The sequence below is a fragment of the Buceros rhinoceros genome, unplaced genomic scaffold (genome assembly GCF_000710305.1).
Source record: "Buceros rhinoceros silvestris isolate BGI_N320 unplaced genomic scaffold, ASM71030v1 scaffold41310, whole genome shotgun sequence".
Taxonomy (NCBI): domain Eukaryota; kingdom Metazoa; phylum Chordata; class Aves; order Bucerotiformes; family Bucerotidae; genus Buceros; species Buceros rhinoceros.
In genome coordinates this window covers 14,708-32,176 of record NW_010389925.1, presented here as the reverse complement: position 1 = coordinate 32,176, position 17,469 = coordinate 14,708, and the positions used below count along the sequence as shown (strand labels likewise).

Genomic DNA, 17,469 nt, shown 5'->3' with positions numbered 1-17,469 from the left:
GCTATCAGAAAATATCTACTGTTGGAATTGGTCCAGTTACCCTTTAAGAAATATGTACTCTATGTTGGGAATTAAGTGGACAGTGAGGCAAAGAAAGGAAACAAATAGGAAACACCAGTTGTATCAACTGGGTGGAAAACAGCCCCATTTACAATTAACAGAAACAAATTATGCTTTTTCTAGGACCTGCCAATTTACTCTGACAATTCTAATTTCAGGCTAGTTGAACTGGGTCATGGACAAAAAAACCTGCACCATCTGTATGTCTGAATTCAGTTTTTCAGAGAGAACAGCAGAGTCCTGTAACCACTCGGAATCCCTGAATACTCCACTCTGGTTGTGGAGGCAGGTGGAAAAGGATGGAGAACACAGCAGTGGAAAGGTAGTCGTCTTCTCCCTTTCCTTGTTTAAACTGAAGGTGTAACAAAAAAGGTTATTTCTTGCTACAAACCATGACAGCAGATGATCACGGCTATTGCCAACAGCAGGAAATACTCATACTATTACCTTTGAGTGCTGCTTTTATGCTCCAAATCCTGCTGCTGTAAAACTGCATAATATTTTATCCTACAAGCAGACACTGGAATACAGGGTCACTTACATTTTATAAAGTTACACCTACATTTTAATTATTGAAGTAATAGAATGTGAAGTAACATAGAAATGTCAGCAGGCTAATTATTAGATTGCAAGTAGCATTTATCTACACAGCAGTGTATCCATCTGGTAGCACTGCTGCCTAGAACTGGCACGTCCATGTACACCTAACTGTTGCCTCAGGAGATGTCTAAAGCTATTTTCTTTTCAAGTTCAAATTACTGAATATGGCAAAATACTAGTGACAGTAAAGCAAATAATGACAAATATATCATGTCAGAGTTCTTCAAACCCAATGCAAATGGTTAGCATGCAGTGAATGTATCTTTTTGCTTTTGCAATTCTTAAGTCTTACCTCTTTGAGTTAAATCAACAAAAAGTGATGACTCTGTTTGCCCGATAGGATTGGAGACGCCTAATACGAAATCGTAGGTTTTTCGATCACCCAGTATTTGAAAGCTACAGATACGCTCTCTGTTCATTTCATTGACTTCGCATGAAACATTTTTACCAGATACTCTACAAAATAGAAAGTGGGGGGAACAATTAATTTTTGAGTAAGGTAATTTCTAGCACTGGTCAGAAGTCTAGATCGAAAACACAGTAAAGACCATTGGGTCCACTGACACATGGCTTACAGAATGATTTGATTGCAGAGACATATCTAACACCACAACAGGTTAAAGTGGCATCGGTCATGACTTGCCTTGTTCTCACGTGAAACTCTCTTCTTCCACTAGCATAACATTTCTATCCTCTCACTTCTCAAAAGCCTGGAAAACAGGTAGGTCCTCTAAAACCACCTCACAAGTCACAACTAAGATTCTGATTTAATGTATCTTTGTTCAGATCAGAATACATTTGAATTTCAAGAAGGTTCTTAATTGCTTTCTGAACTAAGGAGATGTGACTCACATTACACCCTTCTATCAGCCCTGCCAAATCTAAATTAAGATTTGTTACTTGAAATACATCCATAAGTCCCAGCTTCTTTAAATCAAAATCAGGAGAGGCACTCTGGTAACAGCCAGCTGGTCCACTAGACATGCATCTTCAGGGATAAAATCTAAAGTGTGTATCTATAGGGACATATGTATTTAGAAGTTGCTTTAATTACAATCCGTGTAAACCTCTCACACAGTAGCATAAGTTTAATTTCTTCCTTCAGGCATTTTCACTGCATTCTAGCTGCACTCTGAGCTCTCTTCTCACCATACTCTCTATTTCAATAGCTCAATGTGGGCTGAGAACAAGAATGAGAACATTTACTCTGAAATGCATCACATTAATCTCACAGCTTTGGGCTGAGCGAAACAAGTCTGAACTACATCCTTGTTTATGAGCTGAACATGGGCAGCCGCCAGTGACTGGAACTCCCTTCCTTTGAATATCTGCTCTGTTTTGTCCACCTCTTTGCAATCTGACCATTGACTTTTTTAGCACTAGCATCCTGGACAACATTTGTGACAGTAACTCAATCCTTACTAACTCCGACTTGCTTAAAGGCACCATAAGGCTTCATTTCCAATCAGTTTAAGTGGCTCAGGCCTCTACTGGCTTCTTTCTCTGACTGCTCTTTTGCCATTACAAGGCAGCCTCCTCACCACAAGAGTTTTAACTCCTCACTAACTTCTAGGCATAACCACCAAGGAATCCCATTTGCACATCTACTCCAAAACAACAATTCTTCACTTTTAAGGCTTTACGTGGTCTACGATGTGGGACACAACAGACTTCATATCTTCCTGTGGATGACGCCAGTGTTATTTATCCTTTCCAATGTTTTCCAGGTAACATGCACTTTGGCTTCTCTACACAACCTAGTTCTTAATGCTGACAGGAGAATGGATGTAGGCTAATTTTTATTCTCCCTAGTAGCATTTGGGTAATGCCCCGTGGCCTGCCTTACGATTGTTCCTCAGGGAGTTTCTGACATCCTGCATAGCAGAAGCTCAGTAAGTATCTGACAGATGATCTGACACAGGTTGTACATATAGAAAAAAAATCAGTGATTAACTCCTACTAACTCTCTGTATTTTCATATTGCTGTTACCTACATGTTGGCAGCAGCATGACACACTAAGCCTTTTATCTTCTCATTACTTCATAACGGTGAAAGTCTTCGGGAAAAATCATCCTTAATTCCCGTAAGAAATTTGCAAATCTAGACAAGAGTTCTCCAAGTTTAGTGTACTTTCAACTTCCACAAACTCTGGAATAGTATTTTCGGCTCTAAACAATGGAGACTATCTCATTTAAACAGGCATGGTGCAGTTAAGTCACAGGCACCAGTGGATTTATTCCAGTTCTAACCTTTTACTCCTGTTAGTGCTGAATTGTTTTACCTTTCAAATAAACTGTACTTTGTTCCTCGTTTTCCATATAGTCCACTGGGTCTGCCTGGTTTCCAGGTGCATTTTATTGTCAAGAAGTTGGATGTTTCACAGCTGAGGTTTTGAGGAGTATCAGGGGCATCTGTAGCACAAAACAAAACCAAACTAGTTAGCCAGTTTTACCACCCTAGTAAGATAGTTGGACTTCTAGCTGCCTGAAAGCATCACCATCTGATTTTGCTGAGTCTAGATTGCATGCCTTATAAATAGTTATGCTCCAGTCATACAAATGATAGGCTGGAAAAAAAATCTCAGTAGAACAGATGGATTACTATCATCAGCCCCATCTGACTAACACTTGATCGAGGCTTCTAAGTGGGTGGGTAATCTGGTAGATCGCATGCAAACACGTTCACAAGCTCCAGGCTCTGACCTGGAAGTATTTCACTGAAACTCTGCCAAGACTCTTTCAAAATTCTGAGCATCAGCTTAGCTGCTGAACTATGAAGAAATGCTGTTGGCTGTATGTCACATTTTCTTAAGTGCCAGACCCACCATTATTTTGAATTCTCCAAGCAAGTCATGTCAAAGAGATGTTTCCTTTAGCATGAATTCCACACTGAAATTGAAAGTTAAAGCAATGGCTCATCCTCTTCGCTGTTGTTTTGGAAGTGCCCATCGTTTTCTTTCAAAGCTCGTTCTTTGCTCCATACTAGAGCAGTGTTGAGTGCCTCCCTGGAGAAGATGGGCAGCGCTCCCAAGAAAGAGGGCAACCATGCTAACGCGAGACTAAGCAGAGCACTTGTATCAAGTCTCATACACTTTCCTCCAAAAAGGTAGCTCAATAACATCCACATAGCTCCCATAGAGAAGAGGCACTAACACAAGAGGCAACAGCAGCAGGCTTAGTTCAGATTGAGCAGTGGGCCAAAAAGAACACTTATTTTGCCAGACCTAGGCTTAACCAAGGTGGTGGGCATGCACATTCACTTCCTCTACCTTTTCTTCTCCAAATTTCTCTCATAAGCAAGAGCATCATGACAAGACCTCTCCATTCCCACTAAGTAGGTAGCACAAGAAAAAACACCAGCAGTAAACAGACTTCTCCACATCCCAGCTCTTCAAAAACCACTGTATGGAAAAAAACTATGGGATTATCACAGCTGTTATTCATGAACCACTGACTTAATTTACCTGGAAGATTCTCCCACAAAGCAAATACTGTAAAAATAATGCAAAAATGGCATCTCGTTGAGGAGTCATAAAAGGTTGGGCTCTGGTTTGCATTTGCTATCACACACTTAATAGACAAAGTCAGTAACAGGAGAACAAAGGCCGGAGTCAGGAACACACTTTCAAAATGAGTCCAGTCTCTCCTCTCCTTTCCCTCGACCTGAAGGATCCCAAGTTGAAAGGCAGGCATTTGTCATGTGGACTAGGATTCTAATGGGCAGCTATTGGAATATGATAACTCTCAAAACTCCTGTGGAGAAAACACACAAAGCTCTAAAGTGACCAATTAAGGGAAAGAAGAACCAGTATCTTTCAGTAGTTTGTTTTAAGGCGTATCTGTATCTGGAAGAGATTTCTGAGTCAGGCACAGTTACACAGAGAAGATACACAGTGGTTCAGTATCTTTAAAGAAAATACTAGAAGAATGTTTATAAGATTTTCCAGGAAAGAGGAACTGTCAGCTGGGTTCCTTTGCTGTAATTAGCTCCCAGGGAGCTATTGCCCTGGATAAGCATCTGTTATTGTTACAAGTCTAACTGTTTCATTGTCTTCATTTGACTGGTTGGTAAATTAACCATTCCATTTACAATTCTTGCTCTTACTCTTGCCTTGTCATGGACCAAATTAGAACAGATGTAAATCTAAAGACTGGGAATGACTCTTCATGTGGCAATACACTACTAAGTATTCCAGATATGAAGGAGTGCCTTAGAAAAAGAGATCAAGGAGAGAAGCACTGAGATAGGTAATAAGAGAAGGCAGCTTACATGGGTACCTTCTCATCCTCCTAGCCTTTGTGTTTTCTCCATGGTCTGGAGTTTCCACAGTGAATCCAAACAAATACAATCCCAGTTCATCCTCAGAAACCAAAGGCCAGGGGAAAAAAAAGTCACAATAGTAGTTGTTTCCTAGCAGAACCCTAAGAGGGGTTTGATTTCCCTAGGGTTAGTAAAAATAATGATACATACATCCTACAAACAGGACAGCTCCGTAGACCTCGTCTTCGGACAGTATGCATACTACATTTGTCCCGCTGGCATCTGAAGCACTGGCATTTAGCACTCTGATAGCACTGCTCCGACTGCTCAGATGTATCATTGGATATATTTCTGGTCCATAAGTCATCCGTTGTATCTGCTGTCCTTCTTCATGGACACAACAAATTGTCACATCTGAACCTACTGCCACCACAGTGTCCTGAGGAAACACCCCACTCCCACTGGGCTCTGTATCTTTTCCTATCAGAGGAAGAACAGAAGACAAAAACAAGCAAAGAAAAAACCCCACATGAACAATTTGCTATAAAAATGGTGCTGATCAGCTAAAATGCGACTGAGGATCTCCAATGCATACAAATCCAGGTTAACTAGGTTTCAGTAACTAATTACTGCATTATTTCTCTAATCAAAATACCCCAAAAAGCAGAAGCCCATCACTGCAAAATGCTTTTCATCTGATTTTGGCTTGCTTTTCATGAAGCAATCAAAGTCCATGTGGTGGTAAGGGAATAAACATACCAGGGACCTCTTCTACTGGGCTCCAGTCACTCCAATCCTTGGGGCCAACAAACTGTGTTACATTAATGTAACAGCGAATCTTCACATAGTGTGATATACATTCCAAAGGCATATCTGATGTCCAGTTCCAAGAAAGAATGATGTCCTCATGAGTCAGTTTTGAATAGTAGGTTACCTGCAAAGTTTTTGCACCCAAAAAAACAACCAAGAGAGTTTATATGTCATTACTAATAGATGTTCATAATCTCCCAGGTGTCAACAGAATCCCAAATTAAGAGAAGTAAATCATAAAATCCTGATAGATGGTTGCAGTGTCCCACCTGTTTTTCAGTTGTGTTGTCAATTTACTTGGACAAAAGCCCAAGACACTGAACGGCCCACCTGCCAGGTAGACTGCCAGCCAGAAATACTGGAGGGCAGACATCTGAAGGAGAGCAGGAAGCTCGCCAAGCATTTCAAAAGGTATATACTGCATCCTAGCATTCTGGGCCTCTCCCAGGCAGGGAAATGTTCCAACTTCTCCAAAACAAAACTCTTCTAATATTAGTCCCAGTCTGCACATTTTATCTTTTATCCATTCCTAAAAATTATAGAACAGGCCTACAAACTGCCCTGGAATAACTGGGGTTGTAAAAAAAAACAAAACCCACAAAAACAAACAAACAAAAAACCCCCAACAACAAAAACAACAACAACAAAAAAAAACCCCAAAACAAATAAAACTGAACATACAAAGACCATCAAGACTTGAGACAACGCTGGAGAAATAACGCAGAGATAATGGTGAAAAATATCTGCCAAACTCACAGGCAATTTCTAATAAAGAAACAAGAACTGTATAAGATTAAAAAAAAAAAATGCTGTGACTATGAACAAGCACTGTCAGTATAGAGGCCAGTGTCCTCAAAACTTTGAAACTTATCAATAAGTTACCTTCCCGAAGTATGATGACACTGAAGTTCTGCATAGGTCTACCATCTCTATTAATCTCAACTCTTTTCAAATGACCTCCCAGAATATGACCAAGGGCAAGAACTGAAGAAAAGGACTTACTTGTGTGACTTTTTCCATTGCTTCTTTACGGAGAATTTGAATCTGCCAAAAGGCATCCAGTCCATACGGGAAGACTGATCCATTATCACTCCACTTCAGATTTAATGTGGAAGTTGAAAAGTCAGGTGTTAAACTAAGAATGCGTGGAGTCAGAGGAACAAATGCTTGAAAAAGAGAGAGGGAAAAATGCCATATTCAAGTCATTAGACAGCAACAGCTGCCCTACAGGTGTTTAACAGCCACATCTCTCTACTCCGAACTGGCTAGTAGCCACAAATACATGTAACTCAACCTCTTTAATTAGAACAAGATGGGCTCTGTCATTACTTGAGCATGAAAGTTCCCAGGAAAGCACAGGTGCTGATGAGTCACCAGGTAGCATTTTCTTTTAACATCTCAGCAGATGTGTGAGCAACTGATCATGAAGATGACTCTTCATAATGCATAATAAGGAAGACATCCTAATTTTCACAATCTTCATTCAATGTCGCAGAGATGGAGGAAACACAGCGACAGTCGTTGAAGTGTACATGAGAACACATCTAGGGAGGATGATGGAAAATCCCCCAAAGGAGGAAGTGGGTTTTGGAGACCAGCAGGGAAGAAGGGACTTGCAACAAAAGTAAAAATAGGGAGAAAGGAGAGCAGAAGCACGGGATGGAAGAAGCACACATGAGGCTCTGAAGATAATAATTTTACACATCATTTCATATACAGAAACACTGCCAAAGAAAACTGCAAGCATATACACTTCTGGAGCATCATTAATCCTAGTATAAAGGCCTTACGTACACACATAAAACCTGATACTTACAGATGTCTTTCTTGTGAATTTTGAATTCTTTGGTAGCAAAAGCAGTTCCAGAAATGCTGTTCATGGTTATTGTCACCATGCTGGAGCTCTCTGGGATGGGAATTTCAACTCTTTTCTCCTTAGTTTTAAAACACTCTGGAGCAGGAAGGCCACTGAAAAGACAAAGAAGATTAAGCAGGTATTTCAGTGAGCTAAAGCAAGTTCATTTTTCATATTTTCATATTTCAGGAAGCTAAAGCGAGTTCATTTCTATTCCTAGTACAATAATAAAACACAAATTTTCCATGATAACGGAGAGAGCATCATGTGAAGTTTGTGAAGGAGTAAGACTTGCACGGGCTTTGGTTAATACCGAATTAACAGGCATTCCCTCATCTTTCAAGTCACTTTTACCATCTTGAGAGGGCGTGCACCAGTTTTATAATGCAGCTACCTAGTTGTTGAGAGTACACTTCAAAGTGGAAAACTGATTTTTTAACCAAAAGACACATTTCTGAAACTACAGTCACCATGAATTAGTACTTCAAAATAAGCATAATAAAAACCTCCAAACCATAATAGCACCTCTCCTTCCCTGGAAGTTTTCTGACTCCCTCTCCCTCCATTTTTTCTCAAAGTGATAGCATATGGGTGCAAAGAGCAGATTTATCCCTCTGTGTCCCCATCTTAGAACATATCTTTTAGTTCCCTTCTGCTGCTCAGCTGATGAGGAAAGAGTAGAGGGCAACGGAGAGAATTGCTAAGATCCCAGATAGAAATACAGTCTGCGCATAATGTTTGTACAGTGCTCAGCATAATGTGATCTGGCCTTTGTCTGGAGGTCGTAGATACCTACAGGAAACAATAATGGATGGGTCAAGTCCCTTGCTTATTATCACTGATTATCACTGCAACTAGAAAGGCAAAAAGTGGAAAAATCCAGACCTTCCTCTTGGGGGAATGATGGGAGGAAGGAAAGCAAAGAGAACAATGCCAGACTTCCTGCTAAGGGAGTGTTAGTCACTTATGAACTGGAACAGGACCCTGGAGCTCCTATTGGCTGGAGTCAAGACCATCTAAGATTCATGCAAGACTCTGGGCTAGAAAAGGCCAGCTCAGACTTCAGTGCTCAGAAAGACTATGCCCCTTCTGTACTGAAATATTATTAGAGGATGTTTTGGCAACTGAAAAGCGAAATCTTTTTCCCTCAATAAGGTCTGCCCTAAGCTCAGCCCTCAGTCTCTTTGCTTTGAGGACCCAAGCCTATTCTGCTTTGCTAAGGAGAAACAGCAGCAGCTACATGACTGTTCTTGTTTAGAGGGCAGTACCTCACGAACTCTACACTCCTGAACTCTGTCCGCAATGACACATATATGTTTGCCTTTTTTTTTTTTTTAATAATAGAAATGATAGCTGGCAATGCAGGAGGAATAACTAGACACAGAAAATCAAACATGTAGGTGGAAGAAGTGCAGCCAAGTCCTGGAACCCCGAGGACAAGTCTGGGCTGCCTGCAGAACTTACAGGAAAAAAGACAGTACAAATATGTGGACTGGGGGCAGGATGAAGATACAGAAAGGATTTGAACTCATCCCTAGCACATGATAAGTATTTGGCAGACCCACAGCATGGGGAATTACACATGTAGTTCTCATTAGTGAAAAACACAGTGAAGATTTAAGTTTTTTTAACATTTTTCAATATTTTCAACTTGCATTCACTTCAGAAAAGTGATTGTAATTGTGGAATAATTTTTATGTTTCCCCTAATACAACGCTCTCCAGACAGCTTAAAATTTATAAACGTTATAGGACAGCCACCAAGAGATTTTTCATGGTTTTCCACATGTGAAACTCAACACTTATGTCATATATTCTACCACTTTGGCCCATAATATCAAGATTTGCTTCTTCCAACTATCATTTCCTTTTGGCTCGAACATGGTATGAAGATGTCCCTCATGAAAACACTGAGCAAGGGCTAGGCAGACACACAGGGAAGTCTGAGTAAACGAGAGCATCTTCCAGTCCTTTGAAGAGAGCAAGCAGGAGATTTTGGCAGGAGAACTGTTAGCATGAAACAAGACTTTGCCAGAAACCCCACCACTGCCTGAGTTAACAGTGCCTGGAGGGAACACCACCCAAGGAAAACTGACGGGGTGATGCTGGGAAACAACAGCATCAAAAATTCCATGGGCAGTGACTGAGGAATAACTATACTTTCATCACAGTTTGGTAGTTTCCTACCAGGTATACAGGGGACTTACTTGGTAGTGTAGCAAAAGTCTGTTTGTCCATGTCTGCGTTTAGAAAATACATCCCAAGTGCAGATCATTTTATGTAAGTTGTGCGTTACACATTTTAAATTCTGGGGGTGCCGCGGAGAACCTGAAATCATATGAAAAATACAGTCACAAACTGCAGGTCAGAAACGACCAACTGGAAAACAACTGCTATTGTTCACATCTATAGCCATTCTTTTTACATTTTTATTGAATGCATGTCTGGCCAATATTTTAAAACTGTTGAACGATTTGTGTGCCTGACTACAGACAGCCACAGACTGCCAGATTTCCAGAAGCACCTAAAATCTGGGTTTATATTTGAGTGCAATGACAAAGGCAGCTGTTTCTTTCCACAACACCCATTCCTACCCTAGCCTAATAAGCAGGCTTTGGGCCAATGGCAAAACCGCAAGCTTTGATGATAATGAGTTTTTTGCTCTCTTCCACTGTCTTACTTGGAGGGCAATTAATGACAGCAGGGCAATTAATGACAACGTGTGAAATTGTCGCAGACAGTCAACATATAGAGCAAGAAGGTCTCAATGCACATATTTACACCAATTGCATATGTGGACTATCACAGTTGCATTATAGAGAATTTAACAACCACTTTTGCAGTGATTTACCACATGCACCTGGCTGCTGGAAAAGAGCAGAGACCAGGCCTGGGTGTACCTCCATCCCTAGGATGGTGTGGAACCACAGAGATGATAACTTTTTAACACATATATGGTAGGAAAAAAACTCTATTAAATAGTGTCAGCACTGAAACTACAACGAAAAAGTAATTAGTTCATTACACTGCAACAAACTCACCGATCTCTTGGCTATATATTAAGCTTCTTAAACAGAAGATAGCTAGGCCTAAAAGATAACGAAGGCTTGAATGCTTCCTCATCCTTCTACTGCTTGTTTTTAGAACACCAGCTTCAAGCAGGAGTACACGACATCTTCCAACAAGCTGGTCAGTTCTAAAATAAAAAACAAAAAAACTTTGAAATGCCAGAGCTGGTACTCCATAAATGTCACTTTTGGTTCCATCTATTTTACTTCTTCTGTGCTGCTCCCCGAAGCAGCAACTCCTTTTTCTTCATTGTCTGGCAGGCAAACATTTTACTCTCCCAACCACTCCTTGATGCACACATTTTCAGCAAGACGTTTCAAACAGAACCTCAGGAATCACAGATGAGTAAAACTGTCCACATGCCTCCTCCAGGACTACCTGAGGCCAGAACAGCATAGACATGGCAGGGTATTCCCCTAAAACATGTCTCTTCAACTTAGATGAAACATCACATTCACGAAGGATCTTCTATACTGTGAATGGAAATGTCCCCTGCCTGTGGTTCAGACAGGTAGGAGACAGAAGAGCTCCTCTGCTTTCCCCTGCTCTCAGCTCACTTTTCAAATTGTTGCTACTCAAAACTATGGAATGCCCAAGACACTGCAAGAATCATATCTGATCACCCAGGATCACTTTTTCAATCTAGTATTAAGTACTACTAATATCTGGAAGAAAAAAATAGAAAAAAATGAGAGCCATTTCTCTACCAAAAGATACTCGTTGATGTAAATACTTACCTTAAGGTAAAAATTATGTAGAATATTACATTTAATGTGTTCTTTGAATGGTTTGCATGTTTTCCAAAGAGAAGCTCAACTGTTCAGCAGTATCTGAGGAACACATTCAGTGCCACCCACACATCAGCCACCATCAGTTTTTGTCCACAAAAAGAAAACTGCAGGAAAGCTTATCCTAAAGCCCAGCCAATCCCGTTGTTTCCTTGCCACCTGAAAACTCTGAAGACTTGAGCACCCTTCCAGAGACCATAACTCCCACATAGCAAGGGGCCTTCTCTCAGTGCCCAACACCAGTAGCCAGGCCATTTTCAGTTAAGAACACAACTGAGCCAGCCTCTCCCACAGAGCAGTTTCGTAAAACTCTCATTTTGTCCAGGCTACTTCTTTTAAAAGTCTAAAGTGGAAAGGGTCCTGGCTTTGTCTAAGAAATCTCTTCTAAAGCTAGATGTACATCTTTGCCAGAATAACAGACTTAGACTAAAAGCCTCCGTAATTTTAAAAGAAACCTCTCTTCACTGAAGTCCTCTGTGCTACCAGCAATATGCTCCCTCATCCGTGCAACACAACGGTATTAATTTATTACTTATTTTTTTAAGGAATTCTCCCACAGGAGACAGCTAAAAATGCCTGAAATGCTCTTCAAGTCTCTCACCAATCTGCAGTGTGCGAGAAGAAACACATCAGCACTATGTCAAATAACCCAGAGCTGTTCACTAGGGGCCACTTCTCTTACTCCTCTTTGTCTGCAATAATCAGACAAAAATATTTAAGTTCCAGGCAGCACAAGAGCTGAGAGAGATGCTATAGCATAGGCCAGCTTTACATCTGGAGGGAAGAAACACCCTTAAAACTAATCATTATTTTATTTTCACCATGTTTTCGAGCCACCTAAAGACCTTGCTAAAAACGTACTAATTTAAGCTATACTACCCCCACACATATTCAGTTCACTGGGCAACTCATTAAAGGACAAATCAAGAGTGACGTTTGACAAATCCATGTTCAGGTAAAGATGAATCAGGAACCTGCCAGTACATAAAATATCATAATCTCTGCACCAGAAATCCTCCACTGCATTTTCATCTCTCTCAGGATCTTCATATTGTATTTGTCCATACCACTAATAAAAATCTGGGATGTTACCTCCAGGTTTAAACTTTGCTCACAAGCCTCTTAACTTCATCAAAAACCATTCAAGACAGGCCTGGGAGTCACATGAATGAAATGCTTAATTTTGCAATGTACATGTAAATTATATATGTTTGAGAGTACTTCTTCAAAGGCCATTATTGGTTGCAGAAAAGCCCAAAATCAAAATTTCAAGTTTTATATCAAACTCACTTGACAGCCCTGCATCAGCCAGCAGAAGCCAAGGAAAGAATAAAAAAGAGAAAAAGAGAAGCACTGGTGCCACTTGAACGAGAGAAAATTGCACTGTGAAGTTAATTAAATCCCAAGCCTCTCACTTTCTAAACACATTATCTCTACTAGACTGTGCAAAACCTGTTGGGTCATGCCAGGTTTACGAGGCAAGTTCAGCAACTACATGTGTGTGTGGTTCAGAAAATCTTCTGGTTTTCTGAACGCTCTTTCAATACATAGCTTACTGAGTAGTCACCCTACTGCAGAAGTTTTAAGGGTAACATCATAGCAGTGAATTACAAGAAATTTGAGTCATACCAAATTCTCCTAACTCACGCATGATTTTAATTTCTGTTTCAGAGTCAAGCATCGGAGGGAACCTATGTCCTTTCACGCAGAGCATAATGAGTGTCTTGTAAACCACAATCTTTCGTAAGAACTGTAGACTCCCTGGCTCTTTTCTTCTCATACACATTTTATAACTTGCTGAAAAGTTTGCAATTTGAAGCCTCATGCCTGTAATTAAATGCCATTAGTGAGGAGAAAAGATCCTCATTCATAGGCTTGTTTTAATTATAAAGTTACAAAATAAATGAAGTCATTTCAAAATAGGAAGTTCACTTTCTTTGGATGAAAGCTGCCTTCCATCAGCTCAAGACTAATTCAAACAAGGCATGGAGGTTTTTCCTTACCCTGGAGAGATATGAAAAGCATGTTATTCTCTAGGCAAATGTAGTCTTAAGATGGATAGGACAATATAAGAGTCAGAAATACTTATTTAGGACAAGGTTGCTCAGTGTTGTCACAAGAGGGCAAAACCTTGACCAACAGAGGCTGGAGTGCAACAGGAGCAGTTGCTGCTAAGAGTAAATGTCTTCATTATAAGACTTTATCAAAAAAAAAAAAAAAAAAAAAAGGATGTGAAGGAGGTCAGCCCATTCTCTCCTCCAGAAAGAGCAACTGCCACTAAACCATTTTTAATAATTGTCCGTCTTAAAAAATATCAGATTAAAAGTTGTTAAAAAAAAAAAAAAAAAAAAAAAAAGGATGTGAAGGAGGTCAGACCATTCTCTCCTCCAGAAAGAGCAACTGCCACTAAACCATTTTTAATAATTGTCCGTCTTAAAAAATATCAGCTATAGCACATTCCATAACAATCTCATTTTCTTGGGCAATCTATTCATGCCACTTCACCTGCACTATCGCTAGAGCTCCCAATGCGCTACACAAATATCTCTAGCTCTATTACTTGGTCCTGTCTCCACCAGCTCCAGGACTCCCGTTCTTGTCAGGCCCCGGCCGCCCCGTGCCCGGGTCTGTGATGTCCGGAGGCAGAGCAGCGACTCTTTCACGGGCACCCCCTTGCTGTGGGGAAGGAGCTTGCGTGCCCTTGTGAGGTTGAGAGCTGTGCTGGTGGTGGCATGTGCCTCCGGTGGGGTCTCGCAGGCCCGACAGGGTGGGGTCTCCCAGGCCAGACAGGTCTCAGCTGAAGGGTCAGACAAAGTGTGTCCACGGGCAGGATGGGCTCACTAGCCTTCGGGCACCATCCTAGGAGAAGGACAACTCTGACTCCAAACCCGGGCAGATGGAGCTCGTTTAGCCTTGTAAGGCATCCATCATCTAAGAGAAGGCTACTCTAACCAAACCTACGACCCGAGGACTTCGCTGTCACCGTCCAGGCTCGCTAGGCCCTGGCAGATGAACCTCAGGTGTAAAGGGTGGAGCCAGTTCCGCGCACGCTGCACCTCACCTAAAAAATCCACTGCGCAGGCTTGAAGGGTGCACTCATCGCTTGCAGTGAGAGTGGGGAAAACCCTTCCCAGATCTTCGTTCACGAAGCCAAGCCGTGATGATGATGATCTCCACCAGAACAGCTAATCCTCTGCCTTGCAGCAATCTCTTCCATAGAAGATGACTGATACGAGGTCTCTACTAGCTCCTCCCTTAAAAAATCCTTTTTTTTCCCACCATTTTCCAGTCTTAGTTTCTAGATTTCTGATAATTCCTGGAACAAATATTTCTCTGTGGACCAAATCTGCTGTATCCTCAGCTTTGAAATATTTCTGCCTCCTGAGGCCTGAGCCTTATCACGCACAATGATGGAACTTTTCTAAAGCAAACCTATGCATAGCATGTGTTTACACAGCCAATGCCATTATTTGCTTTCTCCCAACATTCAGACCTTGTTGACTCAATTTCAGCTTGTGATCCAGCCCTGGATACTACTGTAGAAAGCTGCCACGTAGCTGTTTATCTAGTACTTCAGACTGCAATCTCATCCTCAAATGGACTGCAAACCTCCTGACTTAGCGTGAGTATATTTGCACAGCAAATTCATCTTAAAGGCCTTGCCTGAAAAGGACTTTTGCTTTTGAAATTTTAAAGTAAGGAAAACCCCTCCCATAAACCTAAGCTTAAGGAACAACATCATGCTGTTCCTTCGAAGCAGTCACATGCCAATTCATGCCACACCGAGAGCAAAGGCATGGCAGGCTTCAGTATATAGGTGCCCACATCTAAGAGCAGCTACTAAAAGTAGCTGCAGTAACTGTTGAAAGCTACTGTACATGGAGATATCCTGAAATCCTCACTTCTGTTCAGGGCTTATGTCATGCAGAGGAACTACCCTTGTGCCTGTGGTCAGAAAGAAGTAATTTTAAATTGCTTTTTATGCAGCTAGATAAACTAACAAACAAACAGATTCAGATTCTTAATCACTGAGGCCAACAGATAGTGGCCCTTATTTAAAACAGTTCAATACCAACTGTGGACTTCTAGATTACTTTTAAAGGTGTTTTGATACATACAGTGCACCTATTGGCAATCAAACAGATAAGTCAGGGAAAGTACTCCAAGTCAGTAATGTGCATCTGGGAAAATAACTGTGGACAGCTTTCCTTCAAAACCTTGTCAGCCGTAAAGAAGGCTAAAGGTTCAGTGACAAGCTGAGAAAATGAGAACAGCACCAGCTGTTTGACGGTGACATTGTAAGACTTTACCAGCCTCTTTAGACTTAACTCTCAAACGGAAAACCAGAAGACAACTGGTATCCCTCCTCCTGACAGTGTTTCACATTATGTGTTTCTGGGCTTAGCCGGTTCTGTGTACCTGTTTTTTAAAGCATAGCTGACCAAATGGTCGATTTTCTTTAAAGGAAAAAAAATAAGAAAGTATTTTCTTAGCTGTAAGAAATCAGTTCTCTAACCACAGAAGTTCTCCAAACTTCTGAGTTTTCTGGTCTTCGAATGTATTTCATTGTCAAGTGCTTGGAAACCACTTTGAAAACAAACAAAACAGATTTAAAAATCAAAACTTTTTCTGGCCTGCTTTCTGCCTGCACTCTGATCTGCCAGTTACAACCTTCCAGATTTCTTTTTTAAAAAATGGTCCCACTTTTTGTGGCTAGTTTTGTGCTATGCAAGCAGATACCTAAAAAGAAACGGTTAAAAGGTCAGCTTATACAGAAGGTTTAGGGAAACTGTAGAGTGGAGGATACTAGATAAAATCATGAAACCAGTAAAAACATATGTATTAAACGTAACAGAAGAAATCTCTTCATTGATACATTTTCTGAAGTTACAATTTATTTGTTTTTTCTCTACAGTTAAAGGTATCATCATAATGATTTACCACCACACAAAACACTAACAGCTCTCAAGGAAAATGATTATATAGCACACTACCAATAAATTGTAGAGACTTACAGCAGGCTGCATTTTTGTCAATATTGAACAACCACCCTCCCAAAAACAGCCAGGCAGAAATGCAGGTGCTAGGTATGTGCCTAGATTTAAATCTTATTGCTAGAAAAAAAATGACTCTGCTTAGGAGGCAGAGAATGCTCATTTTACTTGTCTCTGCGCAAAGATACTAATATAACCTTCAAAGTAAAATAAAACACGCCTATATCCAGATAAAAATGCAAATATCAAATTACCCAGCCTACAATTGCCAACAGAAAGCTTCCAGAAAAATTCCCCTATCTGAAAGACCATGCCAGAAGCACACATTTCTGGGAAACCAAGGAAATTGCCAATACAGCTGACAGTAAAGACAATGAACACAGAAACAAAAGATGAACTGGCTTTCTTTAGAACAGCTTTGCTGATCCCAGAGCCTTCAGTCTTTGACTTTAAAGCTAGATGAGTAATAAAAAAAATGGAAGTAGAATTAGTAAGATTTATTTGAGGGGGTTCGGCTGTTTTTTAATAGAGTACATTCTTGCACCTCCTTAAAAAAACTCCCAAAGTTTAGACAAAAATCACTCTCTAGTAATACAAATGCAGGCTTTCCCTCTCTGTTTTATAACATGGCACTATTCCACATTATAAAAGATTCACAGGACATGAGTCACTAAAACTCGTTTATAAATGAAGGCTGAATCCCATTTGGGAATCTGGCTTTCCCCAGTTCTGAGGAATTCCTTTAAGAATCTGCTATTTCTCTGTCTGAAATCTGATAAAATAATTCAAGGTGTCTATCTACACTAAATCACTCTCTTAGTCTGCAGCAGAGGAAAAGGAAACAAAGACAAGGTGTTAAAATATGTGCAGGAGCACACAAGGCCAAATTTTCAGTCCTTTGAGACAAACTTTGTTTTGTTGGGTTTTTTTCCTGTCAAGCAAAAGGAGAAAAACTCCCTCCTCACCGCTTCCTCCAGCTGCCAAACAGCAGCATCACCTCTGAGGTGCTGGGACATCACTGCAACTTGCAGCC

At 40.7% G+C, this 17,469-nt stretch overlaps 1 protein-coding gene across 1 annotated transcript; it reads right to left on the bottom strand.

The window, feature by feature from the left end:
- Positions 1 to 952: 952 nt before the first annotated feature.
- LOC104492922 (leukemia inhibitory factor receptor-like) lies at positions 953 to 10,708 on the bottom strand (the record flags this gene model as incomplete). The annotated part of the gene is made up of 8 exons (XM_010135529.1): positions 10,627 to 10,708; positions 9,793 to 9,913; positions 7,548 to 7,699; positions 6,734 to 6,897; positions 5,681 to 5,855; positions 5,132 to 5,401; positions 2,943 to 3,072; positions 953 to 1,116 (listed from the first exon to the last, which is right to left on the bottom strand). Coding segments are annotated over exons 1-8 (1,258 nt in total), but the record flags the coding sequence as incomplete, so codon positions are not given.
- Between the last annotated feature and the right edge of the window lie 6,761 nt (positions 10,709 to 17,469).